General features: G+C 42.8%; 1 protein-coding gene across 4 annotated transcripts in view; it reads left to right on the top strand.

Moving 5' to 3' along the window:
* The window catches only part of gstcd (glutathione S-transferase, C-terminal domain containing), a 164,720-nt gene that overhangs the window by 130,879 nt on the left and 12,901 nt on the right, over positions 1-20,940 (top strand). For all 4 annotated transcript variants that reach the window (XM_080195362.1, XM_080195365.1, XM_080195375.1 and 1 more), the window contains 3 exons: positions 1,017-1,061; positions 3,908-4,036; positions 17,816-17,949. In XM_080195362.1, the coding sequence (XP_080051488.1) occupies positions 1,017-1,061; positions 3,908-4,036; positions 17,816-17,949 (308 nt within the window). The remainder of the gene's footprint in view (positions 1-1,016; positions 1,062-3,907; positions 4,037-17,815; positions 17,950-20,940) is intronic.

Below are 20,940 nucleotides of genomic sequence, written 5' to 3'. Positions count from 1 at the left end.
GGGAGGATTTCTGTTCCCACAGTTATCAGGAGGCCATGGAATTGGTGCAAATCCATTTTCAGAACTTGAGCACAAAATCTAGATCAACACTCTAGGGTCAATCAGTACTGGTGGATGTCAGGCGTACCAGCTTTTGGTTGAGACTCTAAACCGTATCCCTGGTCTCTCCTCTCAGGTGGACACCAAAGATCCAATGGCACCGTTTCAAAGAAGAGCAAAAGAGACCTGGCTAAATATTTATCTCTCAACCAACATGTTGGCACAATGGTTAGCAGTGCTGCCTCACAGCAGCCAGGGACCGGGTTCAATTCCGGCCTTGGGTGTCTGTCTGTGCAGAATTTGCACGTTCTCCCCATGTCTGTGTGGGTTTTCTCTGGAAGCTCCAGTTTTCTCCCACACTCCAAAGATGTGTAGCTTAGGTTGATTGGCCATGCTAAATTGACCATTAGTGTCTTGGGAACTAACATGGTAAATACATGGGGTTACAGGGATGGGGCCTGGGTGGGATTGTTGTCAGTGCAGGCTTAATGGGCCAAATGACCTCCTTTTGCACTGTAGGGATTCTATGATTGAATAGCCTACCCTTGATGCAATATTCTCACGTAATGGATTATTCTATCATTCATGAAGCTCACAGCTAGTGAAGCTTTGGGATTGTATGGCTGTGTGATCTCTGAGAAAGTAATTTTACTTGTAGCTCAATAATTGTGGAAAAAAATAAGATATCCTCTTTTTTTTTAACATGAAGAAATTTCTAGTTAATGATCCCACTTCTGTGACAGGAATTCTCAAAAAAATTCATTTCAAACTTGCTATTTGTTTAGAAGTTGTACCCGCTGAAGATGCAAGTTTGAAATACCAAGCGGCTCAGCTGCATTCTGTACCTTGCAAAGCAAAGGATCTCAAGAATTCAACTGACAGATAGATAAACAAAGGAATCTTGTTTATCGCAAAAGTATGTGGGTCTGATCTTGAAGTAGGTTGGGGTGCTGACTGACTCTGTCCTGTGTTCACAGGGGCATGTCGGGATCGTCCTCGCGCACACCTTGCCGTTATGCCAGGTACGATATTTTAAAACCGAACCTCTTGCTTACTCCACTATGCCTTCTCCAATACGAAAACTGGAACTCAAGGTGATGGCTCCATGATAAGATGTCAGCAATGCATGTGGCAATAATCAGCCCAAACGCATACAGTATGAGTTACAGGAAACTGAATTGTGAAGTCATGCCAACATTTTTTTTCAATGCTGCCAATCGTCTGATCTGTTGTTTCATACATTGGGCTTTACGCCAAGTTTGTATGCTGGTCCTCTTTGATTCAATGAAGACTCGGATAAACATCTTTTGATTGACAGTTGCCTTTCTCCTCTGGCGTTATATCCAGATTCATCAGGAGGGGATTTGCTGAACGTTCGCTCTGCAGCTGACCTCATAGCCTAGTCTTGAAATACATCAAAGTTCACTGTTGCCTTCATGCTTGCCAATCTAACAGACACAGAAATGCTGATAAATGGCTTACAAAGAGCTAAGAAAATTCCCACAAGCTGCCAAATCAAGGAAAAGAATGTGCAACTAAATCAATTACCCTGAATAAATGTCTATGACCTGAGCAAGGCCACCATATCAACAAGTCTAAATAGGTTAAATTCTTTCTAATTTAGTTAGATTTTAAGAATTTTTTGTTTGAGCCTTGAATTTTACGCTTGCTTCCTGGCTGGTTTTGAGGTTTGGGGAGAATGTAAAATTGCACGGACAGGATTCGCTCCTGTATCCTATCTGCCCTGACTTGGACCTGACGGGTGAGCAGCCAGGGCCTTGGACAGGAAGCCACTTAATGGCCATTTAAGGAGCTTTCCCTGCCCAGCCTCAATTTTTAGACTGGTCAGCACCAAGTAGATCAGGGAGGGAAATATAATCAGAAGTCCCCTTTTGATTGGGAGTGCCCTCCCCTCAAAGACCAGACATCTCCTTTCCTCCCCAGTGTCCCCACTCCAGCCTATCAGGAGTCCCCTGCCCTCCCTTCCCCAGGCCCCTTACCATTTACCTAGCCTCCCATGCCTTGACACTTAGTTAAAATAAAGTTTATTCATTAGTCACAAGTAAGGCTTACATTAATACTGCAATGAAGTTACTGTGAAATTCCCCTAGTCACCACAGTCCAGCGCCTGTTCGAGCCAATGCACCTAACCAGTACGTCCTTCAGAATGTGGGAGGAAACGAGAGCATCCGGAAAAAACCCACACAGACACGGAGAACGTGCAAACTCCACACAGACAATGACCCAAGCCGGGAATCAAACCTGGGTCCCTGGTGCTGTGAAGCAGCAATGCCACTTTCTGCAACTAAATTTGATTTTTATGAAACGTGGAACCCAATAAAAGAAAAACGTTTATATTGAGAGTGCAGCAGAACATGAACCTCTCCTCTCTTAGCTCAACTCAACATTTAATAAATCACATGGGGCAGGGGAAAACAGTCAAATTACACAATTACAATTGTTGTGATGATTAAACAGTTTCAAACCTGGAAATTAAGATTTATTATAAAAGCAAATTACTGCGGATGTTGGCGTCTGAAACAAAAGCAAAAAATGCTGGAAAATCTTAGCAGGTCTGACAACATCTGTGGAGAGAGATTAGGTAGCCAATTAAGAAGTGGCTAGCATTACTGCCTCACAGCGCCAGGGACCTGGGTTCAATTCCCGGCTTGGGTCACTGTTTGTGTGGAATTTGCACGTTCTCTCTGTGTTTGCATGGGTTTCCTCCCGTAGTCTAAAAATGTGCAGGTTAGGTGGATTGACCATACTAAATTGCCCCTTAGTGTCAGGGGGACTAGCTAGGGCAAGTGCATGGATTTAGGGGGATAGAGCCTGGGTGGGATTGTGGTCGGTGCAGTCTCAATGGGCCGAATGGCCCCCTTCTGCACTGTAGGATTCTGTGATTGTCAGATTTATTTACGGGAGGAGGTGTGGGAGATCTGGAGGCATACACCCAAAGAAATATTGATTTGTGATTTCTTTTTTGTAGCGAGATAATTTATTCCAGAATTGTTTTATTTATTTAGCAGTAGTTACAAATCCCAATAGCTTTGCTTTTTGCACATCAGAAGGTAATACTCAGTGAATATAACGCAGCTGGGTGTTAATGCATTGCATGCTCAACCGTCTGCTTTTTGTGCCAGTACCAGCTTTTCCAACTGTTATTCAAAATGTTTCCAGCCTCCGACATCAGCTTTGTATGTATCTGAACATTCTCTTTCAAAGCTGTATCATTTCTACATTAGCCCAGCCATTAACTCACCCTGAATCTCTTTCATGTAAACTAAAGGTTTATTTATTAGTGTCGCAAGTAAGGCATACATTAACACTGCAATGAAGTTACTGTGAAATTCCCCTAGTCGCCACACTCCAGCACCTGTTTGGGTTACTGCATCCAACCAGCACATCTTTCAGACTGTGAAAGGTAACCGGAGCACCCCAAGGAAACCCACGCAGACATGCGGAGAATGTGCAAACTCCACACAGACAGTGACCCAAGCCGGGAATCAAACGCAGGTCCCTGGCACTGTGAGGCAGCAGTGCTAACGACTGTGCCACCATGATTCTCATTAAAAATGTCCAAGATGCGATCTCTCCCCACTCGCATTACCCGCACAGGTTATGCACAGACTGCCTCACTGCTATTGACATGTGTTGACCCTTTTTTAACAGGCCAAAAGTTGGCATTTGACAAATTATGGCTTTGCTCTTTTTCTCTTGTTATCCCAATCATCCATATAACTTGTACATTCACATAAATAATATTGGGAAAAAAAACTGTTTGAGGATGAATTTCTTATTCTTGGTGCCTGAAAGACTTGTACCTGAGATGAGCTTCTTCCTGAGTAGATGTGGTCCTGTGTTCCAGGTGATTTTGGTGGAGAACAAAGAAGAATCCTTAGTCCGTGCCAAAGACAGGTGTGACAACCTGAGGTTAAAGAACATCTGGTTCATCCAGGCTAATTTGGATTACTTCACAGGATCATTTGAGATTGGTGTAAGTGAAAAGTTCGAGCGTTATTAAAATGACTTCATTGAAGTCAGTGCCATGTAACAATGGACAAGATCTCACTCTTGCTTGTTGATGCTTACATTCCTTCGGGTGCTGTGGTTTCCTCCCACAGTCCAAAGATGTGTGGCTTAGGTTGATTGGCCATGATAAATTAACCCTAGTGTCAGGGATTAGCAGGGTAAATATATGGGGTTATGGGGATAGGTCCTGGGTGGGATTGTGGTCCGTGCAGACCTGATGGGCCGAATGGCCTCCTTCTGCACTGTAGGGATTCCATAATTCTATAATGATTGCTGTATCCTTTATCCAGTTCTTGCCCCTTCCTTTCTGGAATCAGTAACTCACGCTGGGGTTTGATTTCCCAAGCACTAGAAGATGACCTTCTTCTAACTACTTCCCACCACATCACCACCAAGTAGTTTGCCTTCGTGGTTAAATTTCATGTGGAACCTTGATAATATATCACTGGTTAATTAACCATTTGGAACATCACCAAATGTCCAGGTGTGCACTTTCCAACAAGAGACATCAGATGGTGACACTTGGTTTGATTATGAATAAGTGATAAAATAGCAATATTTGCTTTTTGCTGTTGTGCTACAACTACCATTTAAAAAACATACCCTCAATTTTTTTTGTAACTTATAAAGTGAGATCATTAACGCTAGCTGCCAGCCCAAATGTATCCTTCAGCTTAGTTAAATGACAAATGAACTGATATCTTTATTTTGATATTACTGTGAGCAACCAATGTCTGTCCTGTATCTAACCCTTCATTTATTCCTAGAAACCTTCATTGCAGGAAAACTTGTGATGGGTATTTCTGGTGAAATGACACATGTTGAAGTTAGCAATGATCTGTCACGTCATAGAATTACATTTACTGCTTTGATTTTGCCCATTTTTCCATTGTAGACCATAGCGCACGGCTTTTTATATATGCTTGTTTATGGACTTTGGTGTTACAGCTGTGATAGTTTATCTAACCATTAATCTGTATGATTGGTTTAGGGCAGTGTTGATTAATATGTTAGCTGTGACATGTGACAGTGCCTAAACACTGGACAGTACGCACATCGAGGGAATAAGGTCTGCCTACGACTGCCTCCATGATCCTGTCTGGGAGCAGCATGGCATTTAGCTGAGGACTGAACTCAAACTCTACAAACCTTTGTCCTCAATAATGTCTTTTGGGGAAGGAAATTTGCCGTCCTTACCTGGTCTGGCCTACAAATGACTACAAAGTCAGTATGCTTGACTCTCAGCTGCCCTCCAAGGGCAACTAGGAATGGGAAGTTGACCAGCTAGCGATGGCCATGTCCTGCGAATGAATAAAAAAGAACCACCCTGCTCTATTGCACAGAATCCTAAGGTTTATTTATTAGTGTCACAAGTCGGCTTACATAAACACTGCAATGAAGTTACTGTAAAAATACCCTGGTCATCACATTCCGGCACCTGTTTGGGTACACTGAAGGAGAATTTAGCTTGGCTAATACACTAACCAGAACGTCTTTTGAACTGTGGGAGGAAACCAGAGCATCCGGAGGAAACCCACAGGGAGAATGTGCAGGCTCTGCACAGGCAGTGACCCAAGCCAGGAATCGAACCCGGGCCTCAGGTGCTGTGAGGCAGCAGTACTAACACTGTGCCACCAAATCCTGGGTCTGCTACAGGCGCCACATCAAAGCTCTGGAGCACTCCCAACAAAGACAAGAAAAAGCCCACAAAGAACAAAGTCCTTCATTGCACTGGACTCAGCTGCATAGAGACCACCCTCCAGAACCTTTAGCTTGGATGGGCAGGCCATGTCTCCCATGTGGATGACTACAGAATCCCTGAGCAGATCTTCTATGGAGAACCGTCTCAGAGCAAACAACATCGAGGTGATCAGTATAAACGGTACAAAAACACCCTAAAAAAAGCATTAAAAACATCTACGTTGTAGAGGGTCTCTTCTGAGAAAACACTGCTTACTTTGACGGAAGTACTGAATTTTGGCTCAGTTTGCTCCAAGGACCATTCGCAACATCTGACTGTTGCCCAGAGATTACATGGCTGCAGAGGTTCCCACCAGGACCAATGATGAAGTTGTGAACTGCCAGTTCTTTGGATGTCCATGTTGACCCCACAGAAGAAGGTGCAGTCACTTAGCACTTGGACATATTTGAATAAAGATGAAGCTACCACTATACCACAGACACGCGACTAATTGGGAATCCAGATGTGGATTGTTACGTTTCTGATTAGTAAATAAAAAATGAGTAATAGACACTGTTGTTGGGCTTGCAACCTCAGTGCTCATAGTCACACTGCATCTTTTTGTGAACTTGAATCGTTTGTGTACTTATTGGTAAAATGGTAAGAGGAAAAGCAGACTGGTTAATGAATGATGACAGATGATTGTTAATTATATATACACATATGTATATAGACATATACTCAAGGTGGCATAGTGGTTAGCACTATTGCCTCACATTGCCATAGACCCGGGTTCATTTTGAGCGACAGTCTGTGTGGGGTCTGCATGTTCTCCCCATGTCTGCGTGGGTTTCTTCCAGGTGCTCTGGTTTCCTCCCAGACTGCAAAGGTGTGCAGGTTAGGTTAATTGGCCATGCTAAAATGCCTTTTAGTGATAGGGATATTAACAGGATAAATACGTGGGGTTACGGGGATAGGATCTGGGTGGGATTGTTGTCAGTGTGTGCTCAAAGGTTGAAAAGCCTCTTTCTGCACTGTAGAACATCTATGTGAAGTATTGTTTCAGTGTACTTAAGGAAACTTTTACTAAAGTTAGTGCATGTAGCCAAAATGGTGCCATCACAGCCTCTTATGTGGATAGTGACTAACTTCTGGTCAATGCTGGTTTAAGGATGCTGTGGTTTTCTGTGCAAAATGCATTTTTGTTATTTACAATTATTTTTATGTTGGCAAAAATAGCATCCCTTAATAATGCAGAACAACATTGAACAAGAGGGAAAGTTGAAACAGCAGTTGTACCCCAAATTCAGTGCTGTTACAGACCATCTTTAACACAGGCGTACACACAAGTGTCATGCACAGTTAGTATCTTGTAATGTGAGCTCTGTTTGGCAATGTGTTTTGAAGCCAGCATTCCAACGTTGGTCCCTTTTGTGTCATGGTAAACCTGTGAAAACAATCTGTCAGCGCTGTTGGTGACCCAGAACAAGACAAAGCCTCACAGCACCCTGCATCGGTGTTTGTATAACGACCGACAGCTCAGAGACCACAATCCGTGACCTTACCAGTATTACCATTTAGTCAGTCACAGCGCACATTCAACTAGGCTCAAGTGGAGGAGCAGATAGCTGATGATTGGTTGGGTACTGAAATGGTCCCTCACTGTGGGAAACGCAATAATTTTATGGCACTGTATCCCCCATTGGAAAGACAATGAAAATGCTGACCAAGGCATCAGTTGTTTGATACTTTGGTAGGAATAATAGTAGGAAGGACTATTACTTACGGGGCGAAAAACTGCAGCAGGCGACGGCGCAGAGGGACCTCGGGGTCCTTGTGCGTGAGTTGCAAAAACCCAGCCTGCAGGTGCAGCAGGTGGTCAGGAAGGCGAATGGGATGCTGGCCTTCATAGCGAGGGGGATTGAATATAAAAGTAGGGAGGTCTTGCTGCAGCTGTATAGGGCATTGGTGAGGCCGCAGCTGGAGTACTGTGTGCAGTTTTGGTCGCCGTACTTACGCAAGGATATTTTGGCTTTGGAGGGAGTGCAGAGGAGGTTTACTAGGCTGATACCGGAGTTGAGGGGGTTGAGCTATGAGGAGAGGTTGAATAAACTAGGCTTGTACTCATTGGAGTTTAGAAGAATGAGGGGAGATCTCATTGAGACATATAAAATGATGAATGGGATGGATAAGATAGAGATGGAGAGGCTCTTCCCGCTCAGAAAGGACAGTAGGACTAGAGGGCACAGCCTGAAGATAAAGGGGGGGCGGTTTAGAACGGATTTGAGGAGGAACCTCTTCACTCAAAGGGTGGTGAATCTCTAGAATTCTCTGCCCGTTGAGGTGGTGGAGGCTGCCTCGCTAAATATTTTTAAGACGCGGGTTGATGGGTTTTTGATAAGCGAGGGGATTAAGGGTTATGGGGAGAGGGCGGGAATGTGGAACTGAGACACGACAGATCAGCCATGATCTTATTGAATGGCGGGGCAGGCTCGAAGGGCTGGATGGCCTACTCCTGCTCCTATTTCTTATGTTCTTATGTACATGTACAAGCAATGAACTGACACATATTGCCAGCGACCCTTACGCTAGCCTGGAGAGAGGCAAAAGCACTGAGGAAGGAAATGATCATGGTGGCCACTGCAGTGGATATTGACATTAATATGATTGACACAGATGGTGCAGTAGTGCCATCAATTGGCCAGTCCTGTACAGAGGAGATATCAATTGGCCAGTACTGTACAGAGGAGATATCAATTGGCCAGTCCTGTACAGAGGAGATATCAATTGGCCAGTCCTGTACAGAGGAGATATCAATTGGCCAGTCCTGTACAGAGGAGATATCAATTGGCCAGTCCTGTACAGAGGAGATATCAATTGGCCTGTACTGTACAAAGATGTCCTCTGTTATTGCTGGGTGACAGTATCAGAGCCTGCTAATACGACTGGTGATAGAACACTGGTAATCCGTCTCAGATGGCTACTGATCTCCCTGGCATACCGACTGTGGGTGTCCAGAACTAGGGGCCATAATTTGAGGAGAAGAGGTAATTAGGACTGAAGTGAGGAGAAATTTCTTCACGGAGAGAGTGGCGAATCTGCGGAATTCACGACCACAGGAAGTAATTGAGGCCACAACCTTGCGTGATTTCAAAGGGTGCTAAAGGGATCAAGGGATATGGGGGGAAGGTGGGATCAGGGTATTGATTTGATTTTGATTTGATTTATTATTGTCACATGTATTGGTATACAGTGAAAAGTATAGTTTCTTGTGCACTGTACAAAGCATACCATTCATAGAGGAGGAAAGAGTGCAGAGTGTAGTGTTACAGTCATAGCTCGGGTGTAGAGAAAGATCAACCTAGTGCAAGATGGGTCCATTCAAAAGTCTGATGGCAGCAGGGAAGATGCCGTCCATGAGTCTGTTGGTATATGACCTCAGACTTTTATATCTTTTTCCTGACGGAAGAAGGTGGAAGAGAGTATGTCCGGGATGTGTGGAGTCCTTAATTATGCTGGCTGCTTTTCCGAGACAGCCGGAAGTGTAGACAGAGTCATTGGATGGGAGGTTGGTTTGCATGATGAATTGGGCTACCCTCATGATCTTTTGTAGTTTTATGCAATCTTGGACAGAGCAGGAGCCATACCAAATTGTGATACAACCAGAAAGGATGCTTTCTATGGTGCATCTGTAAAAGCTGGTGAGAGTTGTGGCTGACATGCCAGACAGATTTCCTTAGTCTTCTGAGAAAGTAGAGACGTTGGTGGCTTTTCTTAACTATAACGTTGCCATGGGGGGACCAAGACAGGTTGTTGTATTGAATTTGATTATCAGCCATGATCAAAATGAATGGTGGAGCAGGTTTGAAGGGCAGAATGGCCTACTCCTGCTTCTAGCTTCTACGTTTCTATGTCTCTACGTCTTTAGTTTTGTGTCACTTTTACCATGAAACACTGTATTTAGGGTACTTCAAAACCAATTCTCATTGTTAACTATAACTTGACTTAACCACAGAGGAATCTATATCTTGAATGACATCTCATGCTGCGAGCTCCAGTGAAAGTTTACATGGTTGGAGCTCCTCTGTTGTACAGCTCTCCCAGTTCTGCCAAAGCTTTATAAATATCTCACGTGCAAGCAATCCAGCATGTTTGCAGATTTGAGTGATTCTAAGTTTTGGGTAAACAGTAACCACTGCAATGACAAAAGAATTGCAAAATCATAGATTAAAAAACTTAATGAATCATGAAAAGCTTTTTAAGAAAATGTATGTGTATAAGCACCCTGTATGAAGGTTAAAACATCTCTGTCTTTATGAGCTCCACTGTATGTAGTTTCCCACGTGCCTGCTCCAAAAGATCGCGATACATCAGAAGCAAGGAGAGTATTGCTTTGCCTCCATTTAGAAAGACTTGCATTTCACTGCTACTGAACATCCCAAAATGCATGACAGCTAATGAGGGACTTTTTGAAGTACAGTCACTGCTGTAATAAAGGAAATGCAGCAGCCAGTTTGTGCAAAGCAAGATCCCACAATCAGCAGTGTGATAATGATCAGATAATCTCCTTCTGTGATGTTGATTGTAGAGGGGCAAATCTCGGCTAGCACACTGCAAATCGCTCCTCAGCACATCCTGAAAATAGTGCTATGGGAATCTTTAATGTCCATCAGAGCGGGTATCCAGGGACTCATCCAAAACACAGTACTTCTGACAGTGCTGTCCCTCAGTGCTGTATCGGCGTGGCGGCCTTGATTTTTGTGCTGTAGTACTGGAGAGAGAGTTAGAGGCGAGAACGCCACTGACTGAGCCACGAATGATATACTAGTGCAATATTTAAGTGGTTCTTGTGTGTATTTTGTGCTTTAGGCCAGCCTGAAAGGCCTACTGGAAGATGGTGTGCCACTTCAAAATGGAGAAGATTCATTGATATAAATTTCCATCCCATTTTATGGCCTTCAGTAGCCCAGGCTGTGACTCCACTAATCATGGAGGCTGGGCCAGAACTTCCTCTACCGCCACTATCAACGGGGCTTCCTGTTGTTAACAGCCTCCACCTCCTGGGAATCCATGACAGGGGGGGTCACTGTCAGCGGAACCAGAAGATCCTGCCAGCGTGAACAGCTGACTGTTCCACTCAGTAAAGAGGATTTAGCGTCAAGATTTCCAATGGCAAGAGGTAGATTGAACCACCACAGCTTGCACCATGGGAGGAGGGAGAGAAAGAGAATCTAACACCATAAAATGAAAACTAAATTCTCTGCAGCTATAATAAGGTAAGAAGAAATATAACATTGGGGATACTTCGAGTGGGGCAAGTAAAAATAGAACTCCCTATGCCCACAAAGTAATATTGATATCGACAGCCCTTTAATAACAGCACAGCTAGCCATTTGTATCCGGGTCATACTGGTATGTGGCAAGCAGGAGTCAGACAGGAATCATTTTTGATAATGGAAATCCACCCCTGATCTCCCACCTTACACCCCAAACCCGCCCAACACCCTCCAGCCCACCCCATCCTCTCCCCCAATTAACACTGAGGTAAACTATCTTGTGTTAAGTCAGAGTATTGGCTTATATGGTGCAAAGATTGGTAAATGGGGTTGTGGTACCCAGTTGACTATCTGAAGGGCTGAATGGTCTTCTCCTGTTAGTACATAAATCAGTTCTATGTTTATCAGGTTATTGATGAAATGGGGAAAGCAGCAAATTCCTGGGTGGTTTCCTGTTGTAATGTTTAATTGCTCGAGCTGTTATATTTGATCGCCTTTTGTTAACCATTGACCATTTCGACTTCCAACTCGCATTCATTTTCTCCATTGCCTCAAAATAATTTTTGTAATTTAATCTTGAGATATTAAATAGAAACAGAAAATGTACTGAATATCAGAGCTTTCCCAAGTAAAATACAAGCTTGTAACACTGTGAATTCTGATGCAGAAACACTGCCACAAACCTCCAAGGGGTTAATCACATGCTACCAATCAGCCTTTGGTGCTTACACAAGGAAGATTATTATATTGGAATTTCACAAGAGGGGGTTAGCAAGTAATGGAGTTGGAACTACCTGTGATTATTCTGTTGAAAACCATTACCATGTAAAGCCGTTTGAATTGAAAGAAGGGGACAGTTGTCGCACTATATATTTTTCCAATATGTGTTCCAGATCTTTTTAAAGTTCTCCCCATTTTACGGCCAGCACTTACTGCCCATCATGAATTGCCCTTGAGTTTTAAAATGATGGTGAGCCGCATTTTCAAACATGATTTCAGAGGGAAATTAAGAGTCAACCAGATCACTGTGACTCTTGAGTCATATGTAAACCAGACCAGTTAAGGGTGGCAGATTTCCTTCCCAGAAAGTGAACCTAATGGGCATTTCCAACAATCTGGTAACATCAGCCTCCCCACTTACCAATGCTAGTTTTTAAAATTCCAGATTGATTTAATTAATTGGATTTAAATTCCTCTGCTATCACAGTAGGCTATTAGTCCAGGAGGGTGAGAATAATTAACTCTGTATGGCCAGGTATTTACAGCCCCACTGTGATGTTTTTCCCCAGCAAATGCAGCAGGCCATTTATTCTCCATTTAACTCGGTGGGATGTAATATCCAGCCAGGTGATAGGAGCCGTAAAATCCTGGCCTGTGTTATCCTGCTTTATCATATGCCTGCGTGCGCGCGCGCACACACACACACACACACACAATTTAAAATTGTTCTATGAAATGATGATTAACATTTGTAGGAATCTTTCAACAACTCCTTCCAGATCTCCCAGAGTACAGTCCCAGTGCTAAATTTGAATGTCCCCCCAAAAGAATTCCATTTGAATTGAAAAGTAAAAAGTATTTTCGTACTTGTTGGAAAATTCACATAGAAATCCGGGCAGGGTATGCATCTTTTCTGCTGCTCAGAAAACTTTCATCGAACACGCCTGTTTCTTTTTTTTGATAGTGTTAATTCCAAAGCTTTTACCAAAAAGGAATACAGCTGTCCCAGATCAAATCAGTTACCAAGCAGCGGGAATATTCGACTTCACTCATTGACATCCACAGCCGGCCAGCTCTGTCGTCTTCAGTTTGCTGTGTTCCCAGCATCGCTCTGAACTGAGAGCCAGTCCCAGAGCAGACTTTGAACTTGCAGACAGACAGGGGAAAGGTGCCCGGGATCAGTGTTCTGATATCCAGTGACCATCTAATGCAGTGTGAACTTCACGCGTGTCGAGGCTGGATGCATTTGAAGGAATCCGTATGTGCTTACAAGTAAAAACAAACCATGGCAAATGCTTTATCCAGGTTTATTCTGTTCCTACAAGTGGTAGAAACATAATATCAGTCAAATACCTAAAAATAAGTCTTTGAGCTCGCAAGTTATACAATCCAGTTCAATGAACTTGGGAATCTTTTTTTAACCATCAGGGGCTTGTATCCAGGCAGGCAACGAAAGCATCAGAATATCAATGACTGGCTGAACACATATTCTTATTGCAGTGCATTACTAAACTCCTTCTGCTGCATGTTCGTCACAGTGAGTGCAGCATGGTAGCACAGTGGTTAGTGCTGCTGCTTGACAGTGCCAGGAATCTGGGTTCAATTCCCAGCTTGGATCACTGTGTGGTTTGCACATTCTCACAGTGTCTGCGTGAGTTTCCTCCCGGTGCCCCGGCTTCCTCCCACATTCTGAAAAATGTGCTGATTATGTGCATTGGCCTGAATAGGCGCTGGACTGCGGGGAATTTCACAGTAACTTCACTGCAGTGTTAATGTAAGCCTTACTTGTGACTAATAAACTTTAACTTTGTCAGCGAAGCAATATCCCAGTCTAGCACCTTGAATTGAACATATGAAGATAACAAGTGCCAACCTTTCTGTATCTCTATCATTTTCTCTCTCTTTCCTTGTCTCTCCAACAGTAAAATAACTCCACCTTAACCACGATGCCTTTAGATCCAGGAATTATGATGTCAGTCATTATATCTCTGTTTCCAGAAAGGTAGAAGCAATTTTCAAAAAAAAACCACAAACAAGATTCTGCATTCTTCGATTAACTTTGATGAGTTTCTGAATTCATGAAGTTGTAAGCCGATTCACAACAGTTTCCCGTGCCTGTTTAAAGTTTCGGTTTGGAAGAAAGTTGAAGCTAAAGAATGTTATTATCTGTTGCATTCCTTGAGTGTTGAATTACAACCAGCATATTTCCCTTTAGTTCAGAACAGCGCTACATTGCTCTGTACTTGTTGTGCAATTAGCATAAAGCCAGGATACAGTTGATACCTCTGAGATGCATACATTTTCTCGTTAATACTTAGTCCATACCTCCTCATGTCATTTGAGGAACTACTGCAGCAACCTGGTAGAGTGTCAATTGGGAAGACTAAAGTTTTTACACAGAGTCCATTTTGATAAGTTCATAATTTCGTTGAAGGTTGGGCTATCAACTCTGGTTCAACATACCCCTTGTGTTTCATCACATGACCTCTTGTGTTGCCTACATTATAGTCTGCAAAGCATGTTGGGACACCATGAGGTTTCTCAGTTGCTACAGCAGGGAAGCTGTTGAGAGACTTGACTTCCTGAAAACCAGAGTTTTGCAGGAGGGAAAACGCCAATAGTTTGAAGCACCCATTCATGAATTTGAGTTGTGGAGAACTTTTTGAAAACACAAAGGAAGGAACCCAATTTCCATTACCAAGGAACTTCTTTCCAGAATTCCTTGATACCATGGTATCATGTTATAGCATGATTTCTAGAGGTCTAAATTATAGTTTTTTATATTTTTGAGTACTTTAATTATAACATTATTGCAACAGCTGGATCAGAACAAACCTGTTTCCATCATCTTAATTGGATTTGAGTAGCATGTTGGCACAATGGTTAGCATTGTAGCCTCACAGCACCAGACACCCAGGTTCGATTCCTGGCTTGGGTCACTGTCTGGGTTGAGTTTGTACATTCTCCCTGTGTCTCCGTGGCTTTCCTCCTGCAGTCCAAAGATATGCAGATTAGGTAAGTTAGCTGTGCTAAAATTCTCCCCCAGTGTACCCGAACAGGCACTGGAGTGTGGCACAGTTTTCACAGTAACTTCACTGCAGTATGAACCTAAGCCTACTTGTGACTAATAAATAAACTTTACTCTTACTTTACTTTTACTTTACTTCAATCTGCAAAGCACTTTGGGACACCATGAGGTTTTGAAAGATACTATATAAATCCAAGTTTTATTTCTCAGACTTTTGCAGGAGACAGAACTCCTATAGTTTGGAACACCCATTTGCGAATTTGAGTTGTGGAGAACTTTTGAAAACACAGAAAGGAAGGAACCAAATTTCTATTACCAAAGAACCTTGTTCCAAAATTCCCTGATGCCAGATTGGTATCATGTTATAGCATGATTTCCAGAGGTCTAAATTAAAGTTCATATTCTTCAATTGTAACATTATCACAACAGCTAGATCAGAACAAGCCTGTTTCCTTTATTTTAATGAGACTGGGGAAGTGCATTCAAGAAAAGATTTGAGAAAGTGTCTTGCCTTCACCTACTATCTGTGAATCTTACAGGTCTAACTCTAATATTGAATCGGCTTCCATTCATTGGATCCACGATCTGGTTGCTTTTTTTTTAACATGTCCTGCATGTGCGCTGCTTTATCTGGATGACATAAGTGTTTCAGTGAATGCTTCAGCTTTTTCACATTTTTATTCCAGCTATTTTCACATTGGCACAGTGGTTAGCACTGCTGCTTCACAGTGCCAGGGATCCAGGTTCGATTCCTGGCTTGGGTCACTATCTGTGCGGAGTCTGCACGTTCTCCCTGTGTCTGCGTGGGTTTCCTCTGGGTGCTCCGGTTTCCTCCCACAGTCTGAAAGATGTGCTGGTTAGGCGCATTAGGCCATGCTAAATTCTCTCCATGTACTCGAACAGGCACCGGAGCACAGCGACTAGGGGATTTTCATGTAACTTCATTGCAGTGTTAATGTAAGCCTAGTTATGACACTAATAAATAAACTTTAAACTTTAATTTACCTCACCAGACTCATACAGAATCTAACAAGTGACAGCTGCCATATGCCAGTTCCACTGGCTCATTCAAAAGCTGGTGGGAGTTAATTTTACATGTCAAAGATTTAAGTTCATTGCCAAAAAACAGCAAAAATAAGTTTCACAGTCAGGCACAGGAACAGGCCAATTAGCTCCACAGGTCCATGCCAGTGCTTATGCTCCATGTGGGCCTCCTCCCTCCCCTTCGCTTTTAACATCCACTCAACATACCATCTATGGAGAGAATGGAGCCCAAAAATCCACGTCACTGGTGGCATACAGCAAGAATCTACAAACGGTCATGAATGTAGCCCAATCCATCACACAAACCATTCTCCCATCCATTGACTCTGTCTACACTTCCCGCTGCCTCGAAAAGCAGCCAGCATGATTAAGGACTCCAGACACCCCAGACATTCTCTCTTCCACTTTCTTCCTTCGGGAAAAAGATACAGAAGTCTGAGGTCGCCCACCAACCAACTCAAAAACAGCCTGTTCCCTGCTGTCGTCAGACTTTTGAATGGACCTATCTTGCATTTTTTTTAAAACCCCTAAGCTAATCCCAATTGCCTGCATTTGGCCTATATCCCTCGAAACCCATCATACCCATGTAACTATCTAAATGCTTTTTAAAAGGCAAAATTGTACCTGCCTCTACCCCTGGCAGCTTGTTCCAGACATTCACCACTCTCTGTGTGAAAAAATTGCCCCTCTGGACACTTTTGTATCTCTCCCCTCTCACCTTAACTTATGCCCTCTAGTTTTAGACTCCCCTACCTTTGGGAAAAGATATTGACCACCTAGCTGATCTATGCCCCTCATTATTTTATAGACCTCTATAAGATCACCCCTCAGCCTCCTACGCTCCGGAGAAAAAAAGTCCCAGTCCATCCAGCCTCTCCTTATAACTCAATCCATCAAGTCCCAGTAGCATCCTACTATATCTTTTCTGCACTCTTTCTAGTTTAATAATATCCTTTCTACAATAGAGTGAGCAGAACTGCACACAGTATTCCAAGTGTGGTCATAGCAATGTCTTGTACAACTTCAACAAGACAGCCCAACTCCTGTATTCAGTGTTCTGATCGGTGAAACCAACCATGCCGAATTCTTTCTTCATCACTCTGCCCTTGAAAGTGACTACACTTTCAAGGAGCTGTGAACATGTATCCCTAGATCTCTTTGTTCTGTAACTCTCCCCAACACCCTACCATTAATTGACTAAGTCCTGCCCTGGGTCAATCTACCAAAATGCATCACCTCGCATTTGTCTAAATTAAACTCCATCTGCCATTCGTCAGCCCACAGGCCCAATTGATCAAGATCCTGTTGCAATTGGAGATAACTTTCTTCACGTTCCACTATGCCACCAATCTTAGTGTCATCTGCAAAATTACTAATCATGGCTCCTATATTCTCATCCAAACCATTAATGTAAATGACTAATAACAGTGGACCCAGCACTGATCCCTGAGGCACGCCGCTGGTCATGATGTGGAAATGCCGGCATTGGACTAGGGTAAATACAGTAAGAAATCTCAGAACACCAGGTTAAAGTCCAACAGGTTTATTTGGTAGCAAAATCCACTAGCTTTCGGAGCGCTGCTCCTTCGCCAGGTAAGTAGAGAGCTCTCTCCACTCACATTGTCTGTACCTTTAAGACTTGATTACTATAAAGATTCACATTCCAACCATTATTTTGTAAATTAAGTTTGTGTCTTTATATGCCCTGTTTGTGAACAGAACTCCCATTTATCTGATGAAGGAGTAGTGCTCCAAAAGCTAGTGGATCCTCCTGATTCTAGTTCTTATGTTCTTATGCATTAATCTAAAAACCGCACCCCTGACATTGCAGCACTTTCTCAATACTGCACTGGAATGTCAAACCTTGATTGTTGTGCCTGAGTTCTGGACTGGGTCTTTAAGCAAGAACCTGCGACTCAGAGATGACAGTGCTACCAGCCAAGCCTTCGTTGACACTCTGTGGCTATTTTTTTAACTCCCGCTTCCCTTTTGCAGGTGGCACTTCATGCATGTGGGGTAGCGACGGACATGGTGATTGATCATTGCATTAAAGCACTGGCAGCCTTTGTTATCTCTCCATGCTGTTATGGCTTCATACAGAACACGGAAAAGACCACTTTCCCCAGAAGGTAGGACCCAACGCTTTACTGGGCAGGTAGTGCAGCCTCCTGATTGTCATGGTTTGGTGGCATTCCCACTGGGACTTGTGTCTATGTATGTGTAGCTCATTTGGATAGCTCTGTTAAAAAAAATCAGTCAAATTATAGTTTTACTGTGCATCGTTAATTTAAAAGCTTAGCCTATACACGGATGTCTGAATGTTCTGATTAGTTGGCTATTATAGTTTGCAATTGAGTTTTTTTCTGAACTTCTCCAGCCACTTGCTGGTTTAAACATAAACAATACTTGGAGTTATCATAAAATGAAATGTAGACAGCTAAAAAGTAATGTATTCTGTTTTATTACAAAAAACCTCAGACTGATAAATTTTTTAATATCCCTCATGTCTGCATTTTGGCTGCTTCTCTAGACCAAGGTCATTGTTTCTTTTCCTTTCTTTTAGCCCATTGGACCTTTCTCTCCTCCCCTTCTTGTTATCCAGTCATGCCTCCTTTCATTTCTTCCCTCTTTGGGTACTTGGCCCTCCCAACGCTTCAATATTCCTCGACCTATCTAATCTCTTGTTGAACATTCTAAACATCTCTGAGAGCTTTGTGCTCCTCCAATTTTGTCCCTCTGTGCACGTGCTCATGACTCCCTTCACCCCGCTATTGCCTTCAGCCATCAAAGCCCTTAGATCTGGAATTCCTTCCAATTCTCCACCTTGCTACCTCATCCTTCTTCTTTAAGATACTCATCTCTTCAACCAGGTTTTTGGTGGTTTTGTCCTAATGCCTATCATTGTCAATAATTACACTCCTGGGAAATGTATGCCTTTAACTATTACACTCCTTCAATTGTTAAAGGCATTGCAGAATTGCAACCTTTTGTTGATTTCCTTTAATTTTGCTAGTGTAGTAATGGTAAATACAGTTGAATGTCTTCAGATCACAGTTATTCTGCAGCTCTACAAAGCACAAACCAAAAAATTCTTTCTAAGACTGCATGATTCAAAGAGCGGGCAACTTTAGTGGGAAGTAATTCTCAATTCTAACATTTCCCGTGAAGTGTTGAAACCAGATATAACATTGGTTGTCAAATCACTTGATTCAAACATTGTAGTGTTCTAAATGTTTAGTTTTAGCAGGGAAGCAGGTTGAGATTTTGAAATTATGTTGGTCAGGCTTGGAATCCAGCCTTCTGTTCTCCTAAGAGTGGCATTTCATGTTGTGTTGAGAGAGTGGTTTACAGTTAATTCTGCATTGTCTTCTAACAATGTAAGAACAGGGCTTGTGAGTGCTCAGGAGTGCTGACATGATTTATATACACATTCAAAACTTCACACCCACCCCCCTCCCTTTAATGGAATGACTAGAAGAGCGAACTATGGCTCCTATTTAAAGAGGTGAATGCCTGCACTTACAAAAGCTGCAGTACATTCCAAACCGTATATAGTTATAAATCTTTCTTACAAATCGAAAGCACTCATTAATTGCAATTCAAAACCAAATACAAAGTTCTTCATCACACTTCACATTTTCAAACAGTTTGGTTTTGTTTGTGTCACACAGTTTATAATCTATATTAACAAACAGCATGGGTAGTGTGTTGCCAGTCTGTGAGAGAAGATCTTCAGTCTCCATTTTAGCTGAGTGTTGGTGTTAATTGGAAAATCACTGCACTCAAAATGTTTTGTAGCCATTGAACTGATTTGATTTATTGTTGCCACATGTATTGGGATACTGTGAAAATCATTGTTTATTGCACACTGTACAAAACATAGACAAAACGTACTATTCATAGAGCAGATAGCGACAAGGAAAGGAGTGGGTGCAGGATATAGTGCTGCAGTTAGTTAGGGTGAAGAGAAAGATCAGCTTAATATGTGATAAGTCCATTCAAAAGTCTAATGGCAGCAAGGAAGAAGCTGTTTTTGAGTCAATTGGTATGTTTTTTCAGACTTCTGTGTCTTTTTCCCAGCGGAAGAAGGTGGAAGAGAGTATGCCCGGGATACATGGGGTCCTTGATCATGCTGGATGCTTTCATAGAATCCCTACAGTGCAGAGGAAGGCCACACAGCCCACCGAGCCTGCACCAACAACAATTCCACTGAGGCCCTATCCCCGTAACTCCACATATTGACCCTGTTGATCCCTCTGACATTAAGGGTTCATTTAGCACAGCCAATCAACCTAATGTGCACATCTTTGGAGTGTGGGAGGAAACTGCAACAACCGGAGAAAACGCATGCGGACACGGGGAGAATATGCAAACTCCACATACGCAGTCACTGAGACAGCAGGAAGTGTAGCAGGAATCAATGGATGGGAGGCTGGTTTGCGTGATGGACTGGGCTACGTTCACAACCCTTTGTAGTTTCTTGCGGTCTTGGTCAGAGCAGGAGCCATACCAAGCTGTGAAACGTCCAGAAATGATGCTTTCTATGGTGCATCTGTAGATTGAGCATGTCAGTGTATAACGATGGGGGTGCACCTTAATGATGGATATAGGTTGCTGATACTGTGAACCAGCCGTTGAGCAAAGTTTTTTGTCCTGTCTTGGTCCAGTTATGCTTCTATAGAGCACCCTGCAATGTGTTTTTAACTTTAAGGCATTCATAAAAGCAAGTTGTTGTAGCTGTAGTTCGCTGCTTGCAAGGAGTGGAAGGGGAGAGCTTGTTCTCAAGCTAATGGTAAGGTGGGGCTGATTCAAAATAGGTGGCGCGCAGCTGGGAAGAGGTCACCCATTGACAGTTCGATGTGATTGGATGAGTTTTACACCTGGTGTGCAGTCAAAACTCTAAAAGACAATTAGGAACACAGTATTTTAGAATTTTGAGGATGGCTGTTGCAGAATTGGTTTTGTTTTTGCAAAACCACATAAACGGTTTTGTGAAGGACATAAAAAATATATTAATTTGCACATTCACATGCAGTATGGATATGCTTGTATGAACAGAAACATGTATGGATGCATAGATATTGGTACATACATGACTGGCCATTGCTGTCAGATTGTGC

The sequence above is a fragment of the Carcharhinus amblyrhynchos genome, chromosome 1 (assembly GCF_965287045.1).
Source record: "Carcharhinus amblyrhynchos chromosome 1, sCarAmb.v2.hapA, whole genome shotgun sequence".
Taxonomy (NCBI): Eukaryota; Metazoa; Chordata; class Chondrichthyes; order Carcharhiniformes; family Carcharhinidae; genus Carcharhinus; species Carcharhinus amblyrhynchos.
This window is presented reverse-complemented; position numbering and strand designations above follow the sequence as displayed.